The sequence below is a fragment of the Tachypleus tridentatus genome, chromosome 6 (assembly GCF_004210375.1).
Source record: "Tachypleus tridentatus isolate NWPU-2018 chromosome 6, ASM421037v1, whole genome shotgun sequence".
NCBI classification, from domain to species: domain Eukaryota; kingdom Metazoa; phylum Arthropoda; class Merostomata; order Xiphosura; family Limulidae; genus Tachypleus; species Tachypleus tridentatus.
The window spans coordinates 31334843-31361541 of NC_134830.1; the positions used below are offsets into that span (position 1 = coordinate 31334843).

A 26699-nucleotide genomic window follows, 5' to 3' on the forward strand; every position below is an offset into this window, starting at 1 on the left:
AAAAGTACTATTATTTTAGAAAATATTTACTCAAGTAAAAAATAAAAGTACTAAATATATACAGCACTCAAGTAACAATACAGTGAAAAGTATTAGCAAAAATAAGGACTGAATGCATTTTTAAAAATAGTCTATGTTTAACTTAAATCCCCACATAAAAGGCACTACCCAATATTAACTCAACAAACTTTACTTTTATTGAAACAATCAGTGTTACTGTCTATGGTATAGCTCTTCCCACACACTCCACTTATTATTTAGCTTCAGCAGCATCTGATTTTTAACACTCCTACTGGCTAGATTAGCTTGTCTCATTGTGAACAAGAACCACACTGAACTAAGCAAATACTTGTATGCTGCAACTTCAGTAAATTTCCCAATACTGTTTTCTGTGAAAGTATGTCTTTCTAATAAGGCCATGATTTTTTGTGTCATACAAGATGGCTACACAGGGACAAAGTTATTACACTCAATAGTAGATGTAAATTATTTTTCCTGCTCAGCAGCACTGCTTGTATTGTCTCATTTGAAAGAATACACATGCTCTGATTGATGTAAATAAAACTATCACCATGGCAAAGTAAAAAATAAAATATTCCTGATAGATTGTTGCTGTCCATTCTACAAAGTTTTATCAAAAAATAATATAGTTCTTGAGTACTTAAGTAACAATAAGTCCCAGAGAAGTTACTTAAGTAGTGTAATGAAGTAATGCTACTGTGACAGCTATTTAATTGTTAGAGTGAAGCCTAAAATTGTTTGCTTATTTAGCCCCAAGTCATGAGATATTGCCTTTAGAAATCAAGAAGGCCCAAAATGTTGTGTAGGGAAGCCTTACTATCCATTCATAGACCATGAAATTTCTGACTGTTGAGATATGCACCTCATCACTAAAGCAAGGCATTCAAGAAGATATATATATCACTGGACAAGCTGGCAGCAGAGGAATCCATATCTTGGTATTGTGCTGATGTAACTGCATCTCAAGGTAAAATAGAATGATCCTGAATAAGGAAACTGGGGAATCCATTGAGTTGTTGTTTATGATCCAGTAGTTGCACAAATACCATTGAAAAGATCTCTTGTATGGTTGTCCCAAAGACATGAGGAATTCAAATGATGCTGACATTGTTAAAAGCAAAAGAACCATCCATGCAGTGAGAGAAGGACAGATGAGAAAGAGACAGACTTTTTGTTCCATAGCATGGAGCCAGTTGGGAGTCAGCTGAGTTGGACTGGTAAACATAATGATAAAAATACTTTGACTGCAACATATTGTGATGAAATAAAACAGATGTCTTAACTCTAAAAATGATGCCTGCCTAGGTTGTTTCTGAAAGTAGAATCTAGGTTGATGTTCTGAATCATTTGATGAGATTGTATCAACAGTAACCAGACATCCATGGAATAATGTGTGTACAGGGTTAGGGAGTGAAGGTGATGAACAAAAGGTACAATTCATCAAAACCCATGTAATACCAATGATAGTTTGAAGGTGAGAATCCTGAACTGCACCAGACCCTTGTGCACACAAACTAATACTGGTGGGATGCCATCAGTGTGATAATTTGCAGAAAGGAGCTGATGACACTGAACATATACAATCTTATTTAAAATGGCAACTCAGATTGACAAATGAGTCATTTGTGAAGGTTATCTATCTTTTTCATCCATATTTATTCCTGGATCCCAGAGTCCTGTGTTTTTTAAACCAAAATACCAAGGGGAACAAAACCAGAAAATAATTGGAATGACTCTCTTTCTCTCTACTTCCAGATAAAAAAAACAACAACTTTGATAGCCCAAAAACTAGGTCTTGAAATCTAAGGATTTGTGGGAGACAGAGACACTACATTGTGGTGAAGATGTTATATTAATGACTAATCCCGACTAATGACCTGTAGTTACCATGGATTCATGAATCCAATTGGAATATTTAGAGAAAAAAATACAGACATATAGTTTTATTGTGTTTGCAACTGAACATGAAAGTATGACCTTCCATTAGTTGATATTTAAACAGTCACTAATGAAAGTACATTCATCATCAAATGTTGTATTACCTTGTTAAGTGTTTAGGTTGTAAGTTTGTTAAATAAATCATTTTCTAGTTTAATATCTACCATAGTGTTATCATTATTTTCCAACTTGTAACAATTTTATGTTAGGCTTTATGTCTTGTGGTTTATGTTTCAAACAGCATTTGTTAATACTTAGCCCACCAACTAACCTATTTTGTTTTTACTACAAAATAACTAACCCCAATCCAGTGTTCTACTTTGTATACATGTTTAACAAAGTGGGGTCATCAGAGTTATTCTCTTGACTGCAATTATCACCAGCTATGTGTGAATATTCAGAAACTTGTTCATAAATCAGTTCACATTCAGAAAATCACTGTTCTTGTTTAAACATTTAACATTTAATTTTCTTCTTATTGATGAAAATGAATTAAATATTATAAGATATTCTGACTGTCATACATATTACTTTCTGATTTTGTTTGTGTAAAATTGCAAAATGTTACTCAAGGGCTATCAACACAAAATGTTAGTTGCCCCTAATTTTGAAATGGTTCACTAGAGGGAAGGTTGCTAGTGACCAGCACTCATAGCCGATTTTAGGAATATTCTTATCAAATGGTCGGATCTGTCCATCATTCTTATTATGCACTCACAGCTCCAAAGTGTGGAGCAGGATATGAATTGTGAATCAACCACTATGCCATGTCTGCCTCTACATTTTGTGACCCATCTGAAAAAATTGTGAACTTATACAGTCTTTTTTTATTTCAAATCCTTTAGTTATTTTGTGTAAATATGTTAATTGCATATAATGTTGTCATTATGTCATGTGAGTTAGAACAAAATGTAAACCATTTAAACAGAGAATTAACTTAAATTTATTGTAAATTATCTAAATGAAATAATAATTTCAAAAGTTACACACAAATAATTAAATATTTCAATCAGGATTTTGGCTAGTGTACACATATAATTTCCACAATGTTTAGAGATAATAAAATATAAATTTATGTACACTTTTTATCTATTTCTTAAAACACAAATTTGAAAAGATACATAAAACAAGGACATACAAATAATACACGTTAGAATTTTGTTTAATGACAGAATATGGTGGTCATTCTGTTGCACATACTCAGTTGCTGTTTGCACAGATATATAAAGCTTTCTTCCATCGTTTCACCAGATAATGCATACGATGAAGTGCTATAATAGCATATGCCACAGATCGAAATGATGACACAGGAGACAAAATAGTCTGGTGGTTATCAGTGGGTTCGTCAATAATTTTTGCAAGGAGGGCCATAGTTACAATTTCTGTGGTTTGAAATCCATTTAATAGATTTAGCAAATACTTCTTTTGGTAGACCAGTGACCTCCTGTAATTTTCAGCACGTCTGTATTTGCAATAAGCCTTGTAAAACTGTTGAAATGAAGAAAGTGAAATGTTATAAAACACATATTCTTAAATAGAAAAAAAGATTTCTTAACCAATTATTCTTTAATAATTTAAGTTCTGATTTCTTTGGTTTCTTCTCACTTAGATCAACATAATGTTTTACATTTGAAAACACATTAATTACTTGAAAATTGCTGAATTAAGGGTTGCATTCACTAATGGTTACAAACACGTAACATAGTTCTGTGACTGTTTACCCAAGGAAGTGGCAAGCTTATCTCAAAGGTGTCACAAAGTTGCATGAGTAATATTATCTTGTCTCTCTGAGTAAATGTTATTTGGAACAACTGATGATGTACATAACATTGGATTCTGGTATAATGAACTTTCAGCAAAAAACAGAATTCGTTTTGTTATGTTTCTGAGTAGACATAAAAGAATATCCCTTGTCCAGTGCAACTCATTTTGAAGAAAGATTTCTTTTACCCCAGCAGCCAGTTAAGTCACAGCAGAATTAAAGACTGACCAGTAGGTGAAACACTTAACTACATATATTTTTCACTGTAAATAGACTGTTTGTTCACTTAATTGTGTTACTGTCTTTTATCATCCATGTTTAATGTATTCTGTACATATCATTTCTGGAATTTGCATTTTGTAGACACTTTAAACTTATCTGCTGAATATCAATGGTTCATACCACATATAAGGAGTAACTCTAACTTGTAATATTTTTCTTGCTACAGCATCTAAAAAAAATTAGAGCATATAAAAGTATATTTGTGATACTAACGTGTATTTAAAACAACATAAATCTGATGTAGACAATAAAGGGGACAAAATTATAAATTGTTACATATAAAGTATATAATTATTTTGGGGCAAAGATATTCTAAATGTAACAATAACTGCTGCATAATAACTAAATGGCAAGTGACATGTAATCAGAAAAAAAACTGATTTTTCCTTTTAGAAGAGCTATACCCTGAAAAGATAAAAGCCTATTTCTTTTAACAGAAAAATGACTAAATAACAAACAGTTTATAAGATTTGATGGAAGTGTTTTTTTAACCAAAAATTTATATATAGTACTTAAAAGTATAAATGTCGTATATCTCCTACACCCTGATGTAATAAACCACTGTATCTGTTTTGAATTCTTAATATATGCAGTATTCAGGTCCACTGATATCTGGTAAATAAATTAAAAGTATTGACAACATGCATATTCCAGAAATGGTATGTGCAAATTATGTCAAACATAATCATTACAAGAAAAAATCACTAACGTGTGAATGGAAAAAGATCTTTATTCACAGTGAAAAATAATATGTTGCTAAGTATTTATCCAGCTACCTGCAACCTTTATATTCTACTCTGACTTCAACTGGCTGCTGAAATGAGGGACATCTTTATTTGTTAGGTGGAAAGCCCAGGGAAAATTTCTTATAAAATCGATAGAAATTGTAGAAACAAAAATATTAGTTTTCTCAGATACTTTAAGAAAAAATGTACAACATAATTGATGAAAACAGTTTTAACTTTAAAAGATTCCACTTACATTACAAAAAACAAGTAAAGGTTTATTAAAAAAAGCAAATTTATCAAATTATATCACAAAAATATTTTGAAATTTTCTTACATTATGTTACAGTCACACTGTAACAGTCATAAATTAACTGAGATGCTCCTACTTAAACAAACAATTTACAGTTCTTCAATTAGAAAGCATGTGATACACAAAAATATCACTTATATCTAAATAGAAGTTAATTAAAGGTCAATACATACCACATATATGATATTTGCTAACAAGATTGATACACACAATTTTGTTTCTTCACACAAATATATTTTAATATGCAAAGAAAATTAATAAAACAACATAATTTATAATAACAGTTATTACAAGTGATGATTTACATACAACAGTTTTACAAACTTACAAATACTACAGAGTTTTATATTCAGCCTAGAACTGAATATTTTGTCAATGATTCAGGAAAATAATGAGCAAATTAATTCTGAATTGGTATTGTCACACCTTGCTTAAGCTGACTAGGTTGACCTTATCCCTCTGACTTTTACTGAGGAAGATATTTAATGTCCTTTAAGAAATACTGATGTCTGAAATTAATTCACTGATGTTGAACAGTTTCTAACATTTGAAATCTATGAATTTCCTGGTCCAATTCTGTAGTTTTTCAATTAATAGGTATTAATCACAATTACAGCTTCTGAGGTCTAGAGCACACTAACTGTAGCTGACTAATAATATTCTATTACTGTCTCTCAGATAGTTTTATATGAATCACACTAGATAATAGAGCATTTCACAGGTTCAAAGGCAACAGCATTTCACAATACAAATACTGTTGATTCTTATTCTCAAGAATCTTCTACAAATTCAGAGAACAGTCAGGACTTGCTCAATACATATTCAACAATATATGTCACATGCATCAAACTGAAACACACACGTGTATTAAACTTAACACATAATAAATCTGTTACACATGATGAGCAAGAAACTCAGGAAGAAATAGGATGGCATTCCCAGTAGGCACAAAATTTGACTATGATGTCATCACAATTTTACAGTTAGATTGTGATGTCATGCAATAAATAGATAACACCAGAAATTATGTTAACTATGCAATAAAATTGATGGGTCTACAATCACTGGAATAATTTTTATCACCTTCCCTGACAAGAGGAGTTTACATTAGCAAACCTCTAATCCTTTGGAACCAGCTCACTATTCAAGGGCGAACAAAAAATAGTAGAAAGTGGCTCACATATCCAATCTTTAATATCCTTCAAAACCCTTGGGGAAATGTTCAATGGCCAAGGAGCCTCATCATTTTCCTAAATTTCCCAATTTATAATTAACCAGCTCAAAATTAATTCAGTCATCTTCTTTAAACTTCCATTAGTAAAAACTAAAGAAAAAGCAAAACTAAATAACACAGCCATCTCACAATTATCATATTGTGATAATTTACCATCCCTCAAGGGTTTTCCCCTCATTCTGACATTTTGTTTACTTTTAATGTATTTAAATAAATCTTAACTGTTAATTTTTATATTTTCAACTAACCTTTCCTCATACATATTTTTAATGTCCTGAAATCCTGTTTCATTAACTTTCTTTATATTCTATGATCTTCCAAGTTTCCTGTCATACCAATCAATTCAAATTTCTTATATTCATGATGTTTTTCTTTAATTTTAACTCATTTGAGCTAACGTTTTTATAAGAAATGTGTTTATTTTGAATATTTAAAATTTATCTTTAAAAATTTTCCACAAGCAATCAGTCTTTTCATAAAACTCAGTTGCCTAATTCACAACAAATGATTCTTGTTGCATGCCTTCAAAGTTTACAATTTGTGACTAAAATAATATCATTCCTTATATCTATATGTAACAAAATATTGAAATTAATAAGAGCAATGATCACTTGTATTCAAATGTTCCCCAATTTCCACCCTTTCAATTATTTCTATATTTGAAGTCAACAATAAATCTAAAATAACATTGTTTCTGGTCAGTTCCTTGACTAATTGGTGAAGAAACCTATTCTTAACAATTTCCAAAAACCTTCCCCACAAATCATTAAGAGATAATCCTTTTTGGCATTCTGAGAGATGTATATACAAAGTTACTATATTGCAAAAGAAAATACATGTGTGATACAATATACCTTCTTATTTTTATCAACTACAGCATTTCCATTATTCTCATTTTCTGTGGTCTGAAGTAGCTTTTGAGTCTGATGACTTCACTCTCAGATTGATGAAGGGATTTCAGGATGTTGGATTGCTCTTTGACCCAACTAGCCCTTTCAATTTCAAGTGAATTGCACCTTCTACAATCCTATAAAGTAAATAAAATACACTGTCAATTGACTAATAAAACAACAGTTTGATAAATGTACCTTCATTCTTATTTTTAAAAATATCAGAAAGTGCAACGTTTTATATATAAATATAATAATTTTATTTCCTAAGACATTTTATAGAATGAAAACAAAAATTATGCATATATATTTTTTTTTGGTATATAAGCATACCGTACATTCCTATTTTTATTAATAGAGGCATTGTTCAAAAGTTTTATTTGTGCAGATGTGTATAGATTCCATGAAAGACACTGGTGAAGAAGGTCCTTTAACTATTTTTGTTCTAGTAACCTATTCTTCTGTGTCACTAACCTAGAGTAGCACAGTTTATCTTCATCTGGCAAATAAAGCTGCAAGGTTACCTGTATTATGTGATGTTAAGCACGTATCTTTATATCTGAGCAGTCAACTGATCTCTTTTGATTATGCCCTCCTGATGCTTCATTGGGAATGACAATCAAGTGGGTAGTATTAATTGCTTTGGGTAAGTATGACATTAAACAGTTTATTAAGTAACATGAGATTCATGGAGTAACATCATCTCAACAGAATTAGTCTTACATATGATCTTATCTGAACAAGTAAAATGACTTCAAATTTAACTCTCATTGTGACAAGTAAAATACATTTTCACTAAGTTTATTTCATGTGCACTCAATTAACTAGAGAATAGAGAATTATTTTACAGTAAATATCTCAATGAATCTCCAGTAATTCTGTAGATCTATCTTGTCACTCTTAGTAAACATTTTTGTAAGTGGGATATTTTCACAACTGATTTTGAGAGGACTAACTAATCAGTACAGAAGAAATTAAAACTAATGTTCTTTAAAATGAGATATTAGCATTGTTAATTAAATATATTTAGAGAAAAACTTCATAACTGTTTCTGTTGGTTTCGTTTCATTCAAAGAGGTGACTTGAAGAGTGCTATTGAAGTCTGGAGCAAGAGATCTACCATGGAAAAAAAGAAAAATCTAAGATTTCTTCCTATCCTTTAAAAACATTGACAAATTATAAGTATACTCCTAGTTAGCATGAAGAGACATGTTAATAACTACCAAAGAATGAAGAAAATAATAACAAATTTCATGGTTGATGACAATCAACAGAATTAATGTTACAATTATATAATTTTTCAAGTTACATATTATGAAAAAGCTAACAGTCTGATAAGAAATATGAAATAATAGTATTTAGAAAATGTAAGTAGCTGTAAACATTGAAAGCTTATTACTAAAGATATATACAAGTACCAGAAATTTTACATGTAACTAACCAAACAGCTGCAATCCAATTTAGATATATTTATGCTCATTTGCATTAAAATGAGCTGAGGATGGTAATTAATGTTTTTTATATCAGCAGTTTTGTCTAGTCATGGTCACAGCTCTGTGTGTCGTCCCGAAAAAATTCATGTTACAATGGAACAGCTGAATAGTAGTTTGGATTGTCTTGACAGACTGAACTCTGAGGTTCATGATCATACAGAGAACGAGGAACCACCTGATATTAGGCTTCTATTAGACAGAGCAAAAAGTGATATCCAGACGATACTTCATATAGGACAACAAATGACTAAACATTGAAAAGTTTCAGCTGGGTCAGTAATTTAACAAGGTCAAGGTCGATGACTGCCTCGAGGAGAGCACTTCTCGCTGCTCAAGTCGTAGCTCTACAGGCAGAAAAGGCAAGAAGGAAAGAACATGAGCTGGAGTATATATAGGCAGAGGTGTCTGCACACAAAGAAGAGGAAGAGGCTCAAGGGGAACTTCAGTGACAACGACATGAACTAGAAAAACAATGAACAGTTAGTGAACTCTTCGGAAAAAATGCTCTCGATGATGAATCATCAGACATAGATGGCACTTAACATGATTTGCAGTTGCCAAGAGCTATTCCTCGTCAGGAAAAACTATCCCTGATATACAGTCGCTTGTAAAGACGTTCATAGATGTGGTGAACATCAATCGTCTTGCCGCACCTGTGCCTTCTATATTTTAAGGGAATACCCTGAAATATCCAGGGTGGAAGGCTTCCTTTGCAGCACTTATAGACTCAAGGTGAATTGCTCCCATTGAGCGAATCCACAATTTGAAGAAGTATCTTGGTTGAGAGGCCAAGTATGCAATAGAGGGAACCTTTTATTTTGATTCAGGATCTGCCTACTAGAGTGCCAGAAAAATCCTGAATGATCGTTATTGGAATCTATTCACGGTAAAAGAAGCATTCAAGGACAAGCTGCAAGAATGACCGAGAGTGGGTAGCTGAGACAGCCAAGCATTGAGGAAACTGATTTTTCTGCAACAGTGTCAAGTAACAATGGGCCATGTTGAGGGTTTCGAAATCCTCAATGACTGCAGAGAGAATCGAAAGATCCTTGAGAAACTGCTAGAATGGTTAGTGCAGTGTTGGGGCAGAATGGTTTCTGAACGCCAAGATAATCCATCCTTCAAGCTCTTTGTGTCTTTCCTCAATAAGCGTGTTGTTGTCACTTATAGGGATAAATCACAAAGTCGAGGAGTGGCTCTACATGTAAAAATGTGAGTTAGATCCTATTTAAGTGAGTATATTCAAGTTAATAGTATTGAGATGATTGACTCAGTTTGGGTTTTAATTGGAATTTGTTACAGAGCACTTAAAGAAACTACAGTTGTTAATAATGTCATAATTGTGGAATATTTTAAGTTTTACATGTGGAGATAATTAAAATGATATTTTGGATCCAAATTCCAAAAAAATCAAATTTTAAGTAGATGATAGAAGAATTTCCTGTTATGAACTGGGCAACTAAATTAAGTGGAGATCAGTAGTGTAGAAAATTTCCTTGAGATGTGGGGAGAAGCAAGCTCAAAGGGTCACAAATGATTTTAACTTATCTAGGTACATCGAGCATATGTCAAAGGCCTGCAGAATTTTGAAAATACAATAACAGTGGCATGGTAGCCAGGGATACTATGTAATCACACTCTGAAGCTCACACAAGCCTGTATTATATGGCCTTACCTGGAGCCTGTTGTGACTGCTGAGTTCAGTAGCCCTACTGTTGCTTTTGCTGCAGAATAAAGGAAATAAATCATTTCTGTAGAACCATTATAAAGGCAATGAAGGGTTTGTTTAAAGTTAAGCACGAAACTATACTATAGGCTATCTGTGCTTTTCTCACAATCAGTATTGAAACCCAGTTTTTAATGTTATGAGTTTGCAAACATACTATTGTGCCACTGAGGATGGGGGAAGCCTAGCTTAAAATGACAGAAGATATCTTAGGGTAAAATGATGGGTAGCCTGGGCTAGTCCAAAGTTCAGGTTTGGTTTTCGAAAGATGATTATCATCATTTTGTGATATAGCACTGTTGGTGATATCAATCAAATGTAAAAAACTTTAAAAAATAAATTTATAAGTATTCAAGATGGGCATATGTATTCCTTACAGAAAAAAATGGTGGTTGTAAGCCAAAATCATCTTGCAACTCCTTTTGCAGCCGTACTCTACAGTTTGGGAAACAGAGCATAGTTTAGTAACATTGCAATTTGTCCACTTTTTTGAAGAAAACTTTAGTTTACTGCTGTTAAATCTTCTAAATTCTATGACTGCTTAGATTAAAGAGGCCTCAATGTTATATTTTTGATAAATAATAATAATTGGATTGCATTTTTTACTTCAACTGCATCTTATAATACAAATTATTTAGATATCTACTTTTCCTGTAGCATCCTGTTTATTCTCCATTTGTAACTTCGTATACTCCGATGTCACAACTGTTAATTAATGTTGTGTACTATTTTACTCATAATGTGCATCCAAATTGTCTCTTATTTGACATAGTGTACAGTAATAGATTTTTACATAGCATACAACATACAATATTCATACTTTCAATTGATGTTTGTGTCAAGTTCTAGATTTTTTCAACTTGTGAGATTGTGAAAAATAACTTCCTGGTTCGCATTTGTCTATCTGGGCAATTTCTCCTGTTTCTGTTTTTTTTGTTAAGATTATGTTTTTTGAAATGACAATCTCTGTACACAGAATATGCATTTTTATAAGGAACTATTCAAAATACACACACTGAATGTTTGAAAACATATGTATTAAGTGGTGACGATTCACAAGATTAAAATACCTCTAGTAATTTAATTATAGTGTAAATATTATACAGTTGCTATAAATGTGGTATTTTCTTGAGAATGATTTTCTCAGAAAGCAGTCAGTTAGACTCACCAATTAGAGGCTCTTATAAGAAAGTCTCAAAGTTGAAAGATGTAAAAGTACAATGTTTATTCACAAAAGCACAATTGCAATATGAAACACCAAAAGCAAGAGTGTTTGTCATGTGTTATACTTGCAAGAAAGAGGAAATAAAACAAAGTGATCTCTCCCTCACCAGTCTAGTGATTGGTCCCCATTTGTATGGTAAACTAAAAGCTGAATACTTTTAAACCAAGTTAAAATATATAAAATTAAAAGAAGTCACAAATGTTACCAAAGATCTAAAACTTCTGCACAATCTCTTGAAACCTCAAATGTAAGATCTCTACAATATATATAAATTCTTTAGTAATCTAAAAGTTCAACATGAATCTGACTAACTGAGGAGAATACTAAAAAATACAACAACAACTTAAGCCAGATTTGCACAGGGAATGCTATTCTACATGTTGCCTTTATCAATTTGTGCTGGCATGGTGGAAACTCTTGGCCATTATCTAATTAAATGACAGACAGGACTACTTTCTAGTTGCAGGTATTATTACCCATCTTTCTTGCAAGATACTTGACTAATTACCATTTAGTACACAATATCATGTATTGTTATTGAAACAAGCAAATTTAAAATGTGTTTAACCAGGTAACTTTCCTCATCCCAAATAAACTGAAATTAAAAACAATTAAATATTTGCATATCAAAAACAGTGTGTATAAAACACATTGTCCTGCCCTGTACCATTCAAGTGTGCAGTCATAAGTTATTTTGTTGATGTGAAGCTCTCATTTTATAAACACAGTAATAATTTCATTTTCATTAAATGTTCTTTGGGCCAAGCAGGGCCTTGTGGTTATGTATCAAGACTGAATTTAAAAGTTAAAGGTTAAATACTGTTGCTGTAAAATGCACTCCACACTTTGTAACTGTGAGTGTATTATAAGAGTGACAGTTGAATATCACTGTTTCATCAGAATAACCCAAGGTTTGTGACAGGTGCTCATGAACATAAGGTTAAAACTATTGGTGGCTATGCACAGGTACGTTTAATAACGTACTATTAAAATAAACTTGACGAACAAGTAATACATGGCGTGTGAGGCCAAGGACTCAAATGGATGTTGATAAATGTAATGTAATGCCACCTTTACATACCACTTAGGTAACTGCAATGGCCATTTGGAAGAAAGAACTCAAAACAACACAGGTAGTCTGGAGAGTACTAGGGGCTCAAAGAATATTTTGTCTCTATAATTGAAAAGTGTTAAATAAGGCTGTCTTATGCAGTGAAACATTGGGAGATGTAAAATTCTTGACACAGAGCCAGACTAAAAATGAGTTATGATTGGCACTTCTGATTAAAGTAGATTCAACCTCCTCTCAATATACCAATGGTGACATGTGTGCCATTTCCATTGATACATGTCCATTGCAGGACTAAGCAAAGGCTAACCCAGATATATGGTAATCTAGGAAATTAAACACTGATAATGTGCAAAGGAGAACATAATCTACATGCCTGAAGCTTGAGCTTATGGACAGTTTGGTGTACAATGTCAGATGATGGTTGCCTTCAGAGAGATGATCAAAGAGGAAGTAGAAGAGGGGGCTACTCATGAAAGTACTGCATAAACAGAAACCAGGGTTTAGCTGCATATCTGGTGCTATCAAAAGTACTTAACTATGGATTGGAATGAATCGTAGCTTAGACCATGGGTTACATACAAATTGAAGGGAAGGCATGGCATTGTAATTTCATTCCATCATGATAGAAAGCATCTATTGCAAAGGCTGAAGGATGAGGTACTAGAGACCAAATTGTCAGTAGTTGTGTGTTCCAACAAGTGGCCAATCAACCAATCATCAGTGTATCAAAGCAAGAATCCATCCAACAGACGAAAACTTGTAATGCAGAATCTGTTCTTTGGGGAGAACCTGTTTGGGTTGAGATAATTTGATTGGTTACCAAAGTCCTCACCCATGGAACATGGCAAGCTAGTCGAATGACATGGCAGGAGTGGTCCTGAAAAAGGAGATCCAAGGTTCAAAGACAAAGAACCCTGAACGAAATGCCTCTTTGACTGGAAATGCAAGACACCACAGTGGAAGTGGGTAAAGCAATGATAATATTTACAACAGTAAAAGTACTATTATTTTAGAAAATATTTACTCAAGTAAAAAGTAAAAGTACTGAATATATACAGTACTCAAGTAACAATACAGTGAAAAGTATTAGCAAAAGTAAGGACTGAATGCATTTTTAAAAATAGTCTATGTTTAACTTAAATCCCCACATAAAAGGCATTACCCAATATTAACTGAACAAACTTTACTTTTATTGAAACAATCAGTGTTACTGTCTATGGTATAGCTCTTCCCACACACTCCACTTATTATGTAGCTTCAGCAGCATCTGATTTTTAACACTCCTACTGGCTAGATTAGCTTGTCTCATTGTGAACAAGAACCACACTGAACTAAGCAAATACTTGTATGATGCAACTTCAGTAAATTTCCCAATACTGTTTTCTGTGAAAGTATGTCTTTCTAATAAGGCCATGATTTTTTGTGCCATACAAGATGGCTACACAGGGACAAAGTTATTACACTCAATAGTAGATATAAATTATTTTTCCTGCTCAGCAGCACTGCTTGTATTGTCTCATTTGAAAGAGTACGCATGCTCTGATTGATGTAAATAAAAACTATCACCATGGCAAAGTAAAAAATAAAATATTCTCTGATAGATTGTTGCTGTCCATTCTACAAAGTTTTATCAAAAAATAATATAGTTCTTGAGTACTTAAGTAACAATAAGTCCCAGAGAAGTTACTTAAGTAGTGTAATGAAGTAATGCTACTCTGACAGCTATTTAATTGTTTGCTTATTTAGCCCCAAGTCATGAGATATTGCCTTTTAGAAATCAAGAAGGCCCAAAATGTTGTGTAGGGAAGCCTTACTATCCATTCATAGACCATGAAATTTCTGATTGTTGAGATATGCACCTCATCACCAAAGCAAGGCATTCAAGAAGATATATATATCACTGGACAAGCTGGCAGCAGAGAAATCCATATCTTGGTAATGTGCTGATCTAACTGGTTCTTATGATAAAATAGAATCATCCTGAATAAGGAAACTGGGTAATCCTGTGAGTTGTTGTTTATGATCCAGTGGTTGCACAAATATCATTGAAAAGATCTCTTGTATGGTTGTCCCAAAGACATGAGGAATTCACTGCATGGATGGTTCTTTTGCTTTTAACAATGTCAGCATCATTTGAAACAACCTAGGCAGGCATCATTTTTAGAGTTAAGACATCTGTTCTTATTTCATCACAATATGTTGCAGTCAAAGTAGAATCTAGGTTCATGTTCTGAATCATTTGATGAGATTGTATCAACAGTAACCAGACATCCATGGAATAATGTGTGCACAGGGCTAGGGAGTGCAGGTGATGAACAAAATGGTACAATTCATCAAAACCCATGTAATACCAATGATAGTTTGAAGGTGAGAATCCTTAACTGCTCCAGACCCTTGTGCACACAAACTGATACTGGTTGGATGCCATCAGTGTGATAATTTGCAGAAAGGAGCTGATGACACTGAACATATACAATCTTATTAAAAATGGCAACTCAGATTGAGAAATGAGTCATTTGTGAAGGTTATCTATCTTTTTCATCCATATTTATTCTTGGAACCCAGAGTCCTGTGTTTTTTAAACCAAAATACCAAGGGGAACGAAACCAGAAAATAATTGGAATGACTCTCTTTCTCTCTACTTCCAGATAAAAAAACAACAACTTTGATAGCCCAAAAACTAGGTCTTGAAATCTAAGGATTTGTGGGAGACAGAGACACTACATGTTGGGTGGACAATGGTGGTGAAGATGTTATATGAATGACTAATCCCGACTAATGACCTGTAGTTACCATGGATTCATGAATCCAATTAGAATATTTAGAGAAAAAAATACAGACATATAGTTTTATTGTGTTTGCAACTGAACATGAAAGTATGACCTTTTATTAGTTGATATTTAAACAGTCACTAATGAAAGTACATTCATCATCAAATGTTGAATTACCTTGTTAAGTGTTTAGGTTGTAAGTTTGTCAAATAAATCATTTTCTAGTATAATATCTACTGTAGTGTTATCACTATTTTCCAACTTGTAACAATTTTATGTTAGGCTTTATGTCTTGTGGTTTATGTTTCAAACAGCATTTGTTAATACTTAGCCCACCAACTAACCTATTTTGTTTTTACTACAAAATAACTAACCCCAATCCAGTGTTCTACTTTGTATACATGTTTAACAAAGTGGGGTCATCAGAGTTATTCTCTTGACTGCAATTATCACCAGCTATGTGTGAATATTCAGAAACTTGTTCATAAATCAGTTCGCATTCAGAAAATCACTGTCCTTGTTTAAACATTTAACATTTAATTTTCTTCTTATTGATGAAAATGAATTAAATATTATAAGATATTCTGACTGTCATACATATTACTTTCTGATTTTGTTTGTGTAAAATTGCAAAATGTTACTCAAGGGCTATCAACACAAAATGTTAGTTGTCCCTAATTTTGAAATGGTTAACTGGAGGGAAGGTTGCTAGTGACCAGCACTCATAGCCGATTTTAGGAATATTCTTATCAAATGGTCGGATCTGTCCATCATTCTTATTATGCACTCACAGCTCCAAAGTGTGGAGCAGGATATGAGTGTGAATCAACCACTATGCCATGTCTGCCTCTACATTTTGTGGCCCATCTGAAAAAATTGTGAACTTATACAATCTTTTTTTATTTCAAATCCTTTAGTTATTTTGTGTAAATATGTTAATTGCATATAATGTTGTCATTATGTCATGTGAGTTAGAACAAAATGTAAACCATTTAAACAGAGAATTAACTTAAATTTATTGTAAATTATCTAAATTAAATAATAATTTCAAAAGTTACACACAAATAATTAAATATTTCAATCAGGATTTTGGCTAGTGTACAGAAATAATTTCCACAATATTTAAAGATAATACAATATAAATATATATACACTTTTTTTTATTTCTTGAAACACAAATTTGAAAAGATACATAAAACAAGGACATACAAATAATACAAGTTACAATTTTGTTTAATGACAGAATATGGTGGTCATTCTGTTGCACATACTCAGTTGCTGCTTGAACAGATATATAAAGCTTTCTTCCATCGTTTCACCAGATAATGCATACGATGAAGTGCTATAATAGCATATGCCACAGATCGAAATGATGACACAGGAGACAAAATAGTCTGGTGGTTATCAGTGGGTTCGTCAATAATTTTTGCAAGGAGGGCCATAGTTACAATTTCTGTAGTTTGAAATCCATTTAATAGATTTAGCAAATACTTCTTTTGGTAGACCAGTGACCTCCTGTAATTTTCAGCACGTCTGTATTTGCAATAAGCTTTGTAAAACTGTTGAAATGAAGAAGAGGGAAATGTTATAAAACACATATTCTTAAATAGAAAAAAAGATTTCTTAACCAATTATTCTTTAATAATTTAAGTTCTGATTTCTTTGGTTTCTTCTCACTTAGATCAACATAATGTTTTCACATTTGAAAACACATTAATTACTTGAAAATTGCTGAATTAAGGGTTGCATTCACTAATGGTTACAAACACGTAACATAGTTCTGTGACTGTTTACCCAAGGAAGTGGCAAGCTTATCTCAAAGGTGTCACAAAGTTGCATGAGTAATATTATCTTGTCTCTCTGAGTAAATGTTATTTGGAACAACTGATGATGTACATAACATTGGATTCTGGTATAATGAACTTTCAGCAAAAACAGAATTCCTTTTGTTATGTTTCTGAGTAGACATAAAAGAATATCCTTTGTCCAGTGCAACTCACTTTGAAGAAGGTTTCTTTTACCCCAGCAGCCAGTTAAGTCACAGCAGAATTAAAGACTGACCAGTAGGTGAAACACTTAACTACATACATTTTTCACTGTAAATAGACTGTTTGTTCACTTAATTGTGTTACTGTCTTTTATCATCCATGTTTAATGTATTCTGTACATATCATTTCTGGAATTTGCATTTTGTAGACACTTTTAAACTTATCTGCTGAATATCAATGGTTCATACCACATATAAGGAGTAACTCTAACTTGTAATATTTTTCTTGCTACAGCATCTAAAAAAATTAGAGAGCATATAAAAGTATATTTGTGATACTAACTTGTATTTAAAACAACATAAATCTGATGTAGACAATAAAAGGGGACAAAAATTATAAATTGTTACATATAAAGTATATAATTATTTTGGGGCAAAGATATTCTAAATGTAACAATAACTGCTGCATAATAACTAAATGGCAAGTGACATGTAATCAGAAAAAAACTGATTTTTCCTTTTAGAAGAGCTATACCCTGAAAAGATAAAAAGCCTATTTCTTTTTAACAGAAAAATGACTAAATAACAAACAGTTTATAAGATTTGATGGAAGTGTTTTTTTAACCAAAAATTTATATATAGTACTTAAAAGTATAAATGTCGTATATCTCCTACACCCTGATGTAATAAACCACTGTATCTGTTTTGAATTCTTAATATATGCAGTATTCAGGTCCACTGATATCTGGTAAATAAATTAAAAGTATTGACAACATGCATATTCCAGAAATGGTATGTGCAAATTATGTCAAACATAATCATTACAAGAAAAAATCACTAACGTGTGAATGGAAAAAGATCTTTATTCACAGTGAAAAATAATATGTTGCTAAGTATTTATCCAGCTACCTGCAACCTTTATATTCTACTCTGACTTCAACTGGCTGCTGAAATGAGGGACATCTTTATTTGTTAGGTGGAAAGCACAGGGAAAATTTCTTATAAAATCGATAGAAATTGTAGAAACAAAAATATTAGTTTCTCAGATACTTTAAGAAAAAATGTACAACATAATTGATGAAAACAGTTTTAACTTTGAAAGATTCCACTTACATTACAAAAAAACAAGTAAAGGTTTATTAAAAAAAGCAAATTTATCAAATTATATCACAAAAATATTTTGAAATTTTCTTACATTATGTTACAGTCACACTGTAACAGTCATAAATTAACTGAGATGCTCCTACTTAAACAAACAATTTACAGTTCTTCAATTAGAAAGCATGTGATACACAAAAATATCACTTATATCTAAATAGAAGTTAATTAAAGGTCAATACATACCACATATATGATATTTGCTAACAAGATTGATACACACAATTTTGTTTCTTCACACAAATATATTTTAATATGCAAAGAAAATTAATAAAACAACATAATTTATAATAACAGTTATTACAAGTGATGATTTACATACAACAGTTTTACAAACTTACAAATACTACAGAGTTTTATATTCAGCCTAGAACTGAATATTTTGTCAATGATTCAGGAAAATAATGAGCAAATTAATTCTGAATTGGTACTGTCACACCTTGCTTAAGCTGACTAGGTTGACCTTATCCCTCTGACTTTTACTGAGGAAGATATTTAATGTCCTTTAAGAAATACTGATGTCTGAAATTAATTCACTGATGTTTAACAGTTTCTAACATTTGAAATCTATGAATTTCCTGGTCCAATTCTGTAGTTTTCAATTAATAGGTATTAATCACAATTACAGCTTCTGAGGTCTAGAGCACACTAACTGTAGCTGACTAATAATATTCTATTACTGTCTCTCAGATAGTTTTTATATGAATCACACTAGATAATAGAGCATTTCACAAGGTTCAAAGGCAACAGCATTTCACAATACAAATACTGTTGATTCTTATTCTCAAGAATCTTCTACAAATTCAGAGAACAGTCAGGACTTGCTCAATACATATTCAACAATATATGTCACATGCATCAAACTGAAACACACACGTGTATTAAACTTAACACATAATAAATCTGTTACACATGATGAGCAAGAAACTCAGGAAGAAATAGGATGGCATTCCCAGTAGGCACAAAATTTGACTATGATGTCATCACAATTTTACAGTTAGATTGTGATGTCATGCAATAAATAGATAACACCAGAAATTATGTTAACTATGCAATAAAATTGATGGGTCTACAATCACTGGAATAATTTTTATCACCTTCCCTGACAAGAGGAGTTTACATTAGCAAACCTCTAATCCTTTGGAACCTGCTCACTATTCAAGGGCGAACAAAAAATAGTAGAAAGTGGCTCACATATCCAATCTTTAATATCCTTCAAAACCCTTGGGAAATGTTCAATGGCCAAGGAGCCTCATCATTTTCCTAAATTTCCCAATTTATAATTAACCAGCTCAAAATTAATTCAGTCATCTTCTTTAAACTTCCATTAGTAAAAACTAAAGAAAAAGCAAAACTAAATAACACAGCCATCTCACAATTATCATATTGTGATAATTTACCATCCCTCAAGGGTTTTCCCCTCATTCTGACATTTTGTTTACTTTTAATGTATTTAAATAAATCTTAACTGTTAATTTTTATATTTTCAACTAACCTTTCCTCATACATATTTTTAATGTCCTGAAATCCTGTTTCACTAACTTTCTTTATATTCTATGATCTTCCAAGTTTCCTGTCATACCAGTCAATTCAAATTTCTTATATTCATGATGTTTTCTTTAATTTTAACTCATTTGAGCTAACGTTTTTATAAGAAATGTGTTTATTTTGAATATTTAAATTTTATCTTTAAAAATTTTCCACAAGCAATCAGTCTTTTCATAAAACTCAGTTGCCTAATTCACAACAAATGATTCTTGTTGCATGCCTTCAAAGTTTACAATTTGTGACTAAAATAATATCATTCCTTATATCTATATGTAACAAAATATTGAAATTAATAAGAGCAATGATCACTTGTATTCAAATGTTCCCAATTTCCACCCTTTCAATTATTTCTATATTTGAAGTCAACAATAAATCTAAAATAACATTGTTTCTGGTCAGTTCCTTGACTAATTGGTGAAGAAACCTATTCTTAACAATTTCCAAAACCTTCCCACAAATCATTAAGAGATAATCCTTTTGGCATTCTGAGAGATGTATATACAAAGTTACTATATTGCAAAAGAAAATACATGTGATACAATATACCTTCTTATTTTTATCAACTACAGCATTTCCATTATTCTCATTTTCTGTGGTCTGAAGTAGCTTTTTTTGAGTCTGATGACTTCACTCTCAGATTGATGAAGGGATTTCAGGATGTTGGATTGCTCTTTGACCCAACTAGCCCTTTCAATTTCAAGTGAATTGCACCTTCTACAATCCTATAAAGTAAATAAAATACACTGTCAATTGACTAATAAAACAACAGTTTGATAAATGTACCTTCATTCTTATTTTTAAAAATATCAGAAAGTGCAACGTTTTATATATAAATATAATAATTTTATTTCCTAAGACATTTTATAGAATGAAAACAAAATTATGCATATATATTTTTTTTTGGTATATAAGCATACCGTACATTCCTATTTTTTTATTAATAGAGGCATTGTTCAAAAGTTTTATTTGTGCAGATGTGTATAGATTCCATGAAAGACACTGGTGAAGAAGGTCCTTTAACTATTTTTGTTCTAGTAACCTATTCTTCTGTGTCACTAACCTAGAGTAGCACAGTTTATCTTCATCTGGCAAATAAAGCTGCAAGGTTACCTGTATTATGTGATGTTAAGCACGTATCTTTTATACGAGCAGTCAACTGATCTCTTTTGATTATGCCCTCCTGATGCTTCATTGGGAATGACAATCAAGTGGGTAGTATTAATTGCTTTGGGTAAGTATGACATTAAACAGTTTATTAAGTAACATGAGATTCATGGAGTAACATCATCTCAACAAATTAGTCTTACATATGATCTTATCTGAACAAGTAAAATGACTTCAAATTTAACTCTCATTGTGACAAGTAAAATACATTTTCACTAAGTTTATTTCATGTGCACTCAATTAACTAGAGAATAGAGAATTATTTTACAGTAAATATCTCAATGAATCTCCAGTAATTCTGTAGATCTATCTTGTCACTCTTAGTAAACATTTTTGTAAGTGGGATATTTTCACAACTGATTTTGAGAGGACTAACTAATCAGTACAGAAGAAATTAAAACTAATGTTCTTTAAAATGAGATATTAGCATTGTTAATTAAATATATTTAGAGAAAAACTTCATAACTGTTTCTGTTGGTTTCGTTTCATTCAAAGAGGTGACTTGAAGAGTGCTATTGAAGTCTGGAGCAAGAGATCTACCATGGAAAAAAGAAAATCTAAGATTTCTTCCTATCCTTTAAAAACATTGACAAATTATAAGTATACTCCTAGTTAGCATGAAGAGACATGTTAATAACTACCAAAGAATGAAGAAAATAATAACAAATTTCATGGTTGATGACAATCAACAGAATTAATGTTACAATTATATAATTTTTCAAGTTACATATTATGAAAAAAGCTGACAGTCTGATAAGAAATATGAAATAATAGTATTTAGAAAATGTAAGTAGCTGTAAACATTGAAAGCTTATTACTAAAGATATATACAAGTACTAGAAATTTTACATGTAACTAACCAAACAGCTGCAATCCAATTTAGATATATTTATGCTCATTTGCATTAAAATGAGCTGAGGATGGTAATTAATGTTTTTTATATCAGCAGTTTTGTCTAGTCATGGTCACAGCAAGAGAAACCTTAGTTATCATTTGTTTTAATTCTGCATCACAATTAGGCAATGAGATCTCGACACTTGCATTTGATTTACCACAAATATAGCATATACACTGCAGTAGAAACTTAATTTTAAGATATTAATATTATTGTTTCTGAAGAGAATTAATAAAAGTAAACACTTTCAGTTTGACAAGTTCATAACTTTTGCAATCAATGTGAAATAAGTTACAGGGTTTTGAGAAGGTATTTAAATATCTTGCACTATAATAAAAAAAACAACACATCCTCATATTTAGTGGGACTTATCAACAATTTATTAAAGAAGATGTAAAATACCAAGCACAAGTAATATTCTAATAATATTACTGTTTACAGTTATTAGACTTGAGTCATATTTTTGCAAATTATAATTACAGTAATAATAATGATAATAAGAGAACATCTTCATATCATACAGCCATAATATTCAGATAATTTACTAGGCCTAGTACAAACACAAAAGGGAAATGACTATCATCTATTAGTTTGGGTTAAATGACCTTATAAATTGATTGCTTCTAATAACTGCTTTGGAAACTGCAAAGAAATGTTTTTATAAAAATTTAACAATTGTCAAATGACAAGTTATCCAGTAACCAGCTTGCAAAGAGTAATTTATATGAGAATGAACCTTTAGGATATTTCACACACTTACATCTTTTTTTTGTTTGTTTGTTTACATTTGAGTGTTAAAGTGACAAAAGACAGCATGTGCAAGTCAGGGGTGAGGTTATGCACATGGCTAGTGCTGCAGTTTTTTTAGTTTGTTTTTATTTAAGTGCAGGATGGCCTAGCTTATTTATCATTAAACACGAAACTACACAATGGGCTATATGCAGCAACCAACATAGGTATCAAAATACAGTTTCTAGTGTTGTAAAAGTACAGTCTGAAAGGCAGAATATATATAAGATGCCATCAAAGCAGTCTTGAGGGAAACCCCATTTCAACAGAGTGCACAGGGCAGGGGCAAAGAGACCCTAACATTATCTGTACCCATCCATATTGTGCATTTTAGGTAAATACTCCATGAGGCAACAATGGTCACAAGGTGGGTTCCAGCATTATTAGGTAAGGGATAGTAAGATCTAAGAATGTCGAGCAGTGAGCAGGTGAGGAAGTAAAAAACAAATAACAATACTCATTTCACAAGAGCCTCTGAGCAGGATGGAGAATGGCAGATGGAAGGAGAAAAGAAGTACTAAAAATGCCATATGATAGAAGTAATGTAACATATCTGGTCTACATGCTGATCTAAATGGTCTCATCCAGGGTTCAAACAATTATAAGAGACAAGAAAACCTTGACAAACCTAATGGGAGGTGACATGATAAAATGAACAGTCATGAGAAATGAAGAAATACCATGGTAAGAAGGGGCAGTTCCAGTTAAATAAAGAATAGCTCAAACCAGGCTCAAAAAAACAGTCAGAGTTAAAATGGCTGTATAAAGAAATGGAAGCAGAATGATGGGAAATAGAAATCCCATTTTCTTTTCATGTAGCTCAAGTTTTAGAGAGAAATGAGAGTTACAGAAATAAAATCAACTGATCTTTGTGATAAAGAGTAAAGGAGGTGTCCAATCCTAAGTCAGTAAATAGAATAAATTGTTATTGAGATGCTTGAAGATGCATAGAATGAGATGTAAGTTAAAAAAAGTCCAGACAAGAAAAAAATCTGAGGGGTGGGGTGGAGTTTGACAACACAGGGACAGACCATGAGAAAGCATGTTCATGAGCTAAGGACTGTTAGCACAGGAGTTCATACGTGTTTGGCTGAATTCCACAGGACCTGAGCTGACAGGAAGCACACAAGACAAGTCTTCTACATGAACAATAATTCCCAACCCTATGAAAGGGATAAAAGAATGAGGAACAGGACAGAGGACAAATCTGTGCAACTCCTGAAAAAGGGTAAATTTACAGAATTTGTTGTTGGGTACGGAAGAAAATGAAAAAAGACAAGCAGCTTCAAAATGAAATTTCAAAGAGTCTTGAACACCTTGAAAGATCTCGCAACCAACTAAATTCCCGATACAAAGAAACCACAGTAACAAAGCAGTAAAATGGATCAAGATTAAAGTGTGGAACAAGTAGGTAAGAGCATCCCATAAAAACTGTTGAGGTCCTAATAGACAGACTTTGAGAGAAGGTGAAGAAAAGACAAGTAGCAAAGGAGTTACATGATGGCAAAATGAAGACAAAGAGACTGACGATAAATAAAACATAAAATAGAGCACCCCGAATAAGACATTCTCGGGATTAAGGCTCAAGAACAACAAGAGTACCAAAAGCATAGGGAACAATAAAAGTACTGAAGATGAAGAGGCTAAAACTGATATGGAGAGCCCATTAGTTGGACAGAAAATCACCAGTATGAAAGTCAGAAGAAGAAATGGGAAAAAACAAAGTCACATACCTGAGTAATTATAGACGTAAAAAAAAAAGACAGAAGTAGTTGAGACACAAGACGACCAAACACCTGATGTGAAATGATGACAACATCGTTGACAAACAAAGTGTCTCTTGTTAACAATGAAACAGCAGGAGAAGAATCCTGGAGTGTTAGGGCCATTGGATGTTGTGAGAAACATCAATCTTTAACTCCATGGTGTGTGTGTGTGTGGCGGGGGAAACTGAAGGTAATTGCCCAAAATTTCAATACTGCAAAATTTGAAAGCATTATAATATAAATACTAGCAGTGCAGAAGAAAGAATATGGACTACTGTGCATAGAGAACGATACATTTGTGGAAGGTTAGAGTCTACACATGTAGCTTTTCTGGATTAAAACGTTTATATGATGTACTTTACAGATGTCATGAGGGAATAAAAATATTATATTTAAACTACTGATAAAATAATGTTCTGTAGTCAATATAACTAATATTTACAAGTTAGAACATAATTAATTTTGGTCATACATTTTATTCAATAACTTTGCATGTTTGGTTTTGTAAACAAATATTTTCAGGTAAGTGCAACTGTAGCGTGCTTATAATTTTTTACAGCAATTTTTCTGTCTTTAAAATCACAAGTAGGTTTTGTAAGAAAGAAAGAAAAAATATATACACACACAATATACCTATTTGTACTTGGACTTCTGAAGTTTTCAATATCAGGGGGTGTTGAAAACAGATAAGATATTCCACCTCCACTGGAGATCAACATTTCTTTAAGGTTCTTTGTAAAGTTGAAAACAAACTTTCTATTAAAACTGTAGCAGAGATGTATGACTTAACTTATATAACACTCAAAAAAACCATGAAAGGACAAATAATGTTACTAGAAGCCATTGGTAAATTAAATGTCCTTTTTGCTCTGTTATAAACAGAAAACTAAAAATAATATGCAAAGTGCAAAGCTACAACACAAACATATTTCAAGTTTTCAGTTTTTTAAAATAATAGTTTAAAAATCATTGAACATAAAACAGAATAAAGAAGAGCTCTTATTAAGTAACAGATAAAAGTGCATGTAAGTATAAACTTATTGTGTTCACTCTTAGAATTTGGTTTAAAAATTTTTAATATCATTAGCAACCTTAAGCTTTCCATACCTCATTCTTTTCTTTTGATTCCACAGCCAACTGTAACTGGGTTACTTTCACACATTCTGTTTCAAGAGCTTGTAACAGAGCTGTAGAGTAAGCTTTTTCTTTTTCATAAGCTTCTCTGTTGGTAAGACAAAAACTTTTATATTCTTCTAAAAACTGTTCACGAAGCTTTTCCACTTCTTGTTTCAACTGCTCATCATATTTTTGTTTGAGCTTTGCTTTCTCACCATATGATGCTCTTACATTCCTCTTGAAATTTTAAAAGTTCAAAACTATTTGTATCATTCAATGAATGCTTTTCATATTCAAGGGAACAGCATGCCCTGACTTTTCTTCACAAAAAACTTGAGATTATTTATTATATTTTCAAGAGATTTTCACTGACCTTTTCAGTTCATTTGTTTCTTCAATATGTGCTTTTTCATTATTTGTTTCTCACGTTCAAACTGTCTATTAAGGTTTTCTTTGATTGCTTCAATTTCTTCAGCATGAAGTTTCTGAAGTTCAGATTTTCAACTTCCCAGTGTCTCCTCAGATCTTCTGCCAATCTCTGAAACTGTTCGTGGTGAGCCATCTGTACCGCAGCAGATATATCATTCTGGAACTTAATGTTTAATTCATTTACTTCATTTTTGACTAATATTAAGTGAATGACATTCAAATTTGAGCTTCTTTTCAAAGTCTTCCTGCAAAAGCTTGATACTTTTCTTTATTATCCTTTTGAACAATCTCTCTTGCACGAAGAAAGTCATTTTTAAAGACAAAATATGTTCTTGGTGGCAGTCATTTAATTGTTTTCTAAAGCTTTCAGATTTTTAGTTTGTTGTCTTTCAGGG

The 26699-nt window shown here is 32.0% G+C and overlaps 1 protein-coding gene and 2 long non-coding RNA genes across 3 annotated transcripts in view; 1 reads left to right on the forward strand and 2 right to left on the reverse strand.

The window, feature by feature from the left end:
• Window positions 1-8673, forward strand: part of LOC143252190 (uncharacterized) — a 27477-nt gene extending 18804 nt beyond the window's left edge. The window contains exons 2-3 of the long non-coding RNA XR_013028873.1: window positions 7153-7309; window positions 8241-8673. This is a non-coding gene — a long non-coding RNA (uncharacterized LOC143252190). The remainder of the gene's footprint in view (window positions 1-7152; window positions 7310-8240) is intronic.
• On the reverse strand, window positions 3096-8284 carry LOC143252192 (uncharacterized). Its single transcript, XR_013028876.1, has 3 exons — window positions 8212-8284; window positions 7130-7302; window positions 3096-3447 (listed from the first exon to the last, which is right to left on the reverse strand). It is a non-coding gene; the product is annotated as an uncharacterized LOC143252192 (long non-coding RNA).
• Window positions 8674-16539: 7866 nt separating the features above from the next.
• LOC143251575 (uncharacterized) lies at window positions 16540-26437 on the reverse strand. The gene is made up of 6 exons (XM_076502846.1): window positions 26303-26437; window positions 25867-26112; window positions 25393-25490; window positions 21776-21845; window positions 20692-20867; window positions 16540-17011 (listed from the first exon to the last, which is right to left on the reverse strand). The coding sequence occupies exons 1-5, from the start codon at window positions 26435-26437 to the stop codon at window positions 20709-20711; spliced, it is 708 nt and encodes a 235-aa protein (XP_076358961.1). The 3' UTR covers window positions 16540-17011; window positions 20692-20708.
• Window positions 26438-26699: the final 262 nt, after the last annotated feature.

Bases quoted from the DNA above. Each gene is read 5' to 3' on its own strand.
- LOC143251575 (XM_076502846.1), bottom strand. From the start codon at position 26,437: ATGGCTCACCACGAACAGTTTCAGAGATTGGCAGAAGATCTGAGGAGA. The intron at 25,491-25,866 runs GTATGGAAAGCT...AACTTTACAAAG, and splicing joins AATCAAAAGAAAAGAATGAG to AACCTTAAAGAAATGTTGAT. The intron at 21,846-25,392 runs GTATATTGTGTG...TTTCCATGGTAG, and splicing joins AGAAGTCCAAGTACAAATAG to ATCTCTTGCTCCAGACTTCA.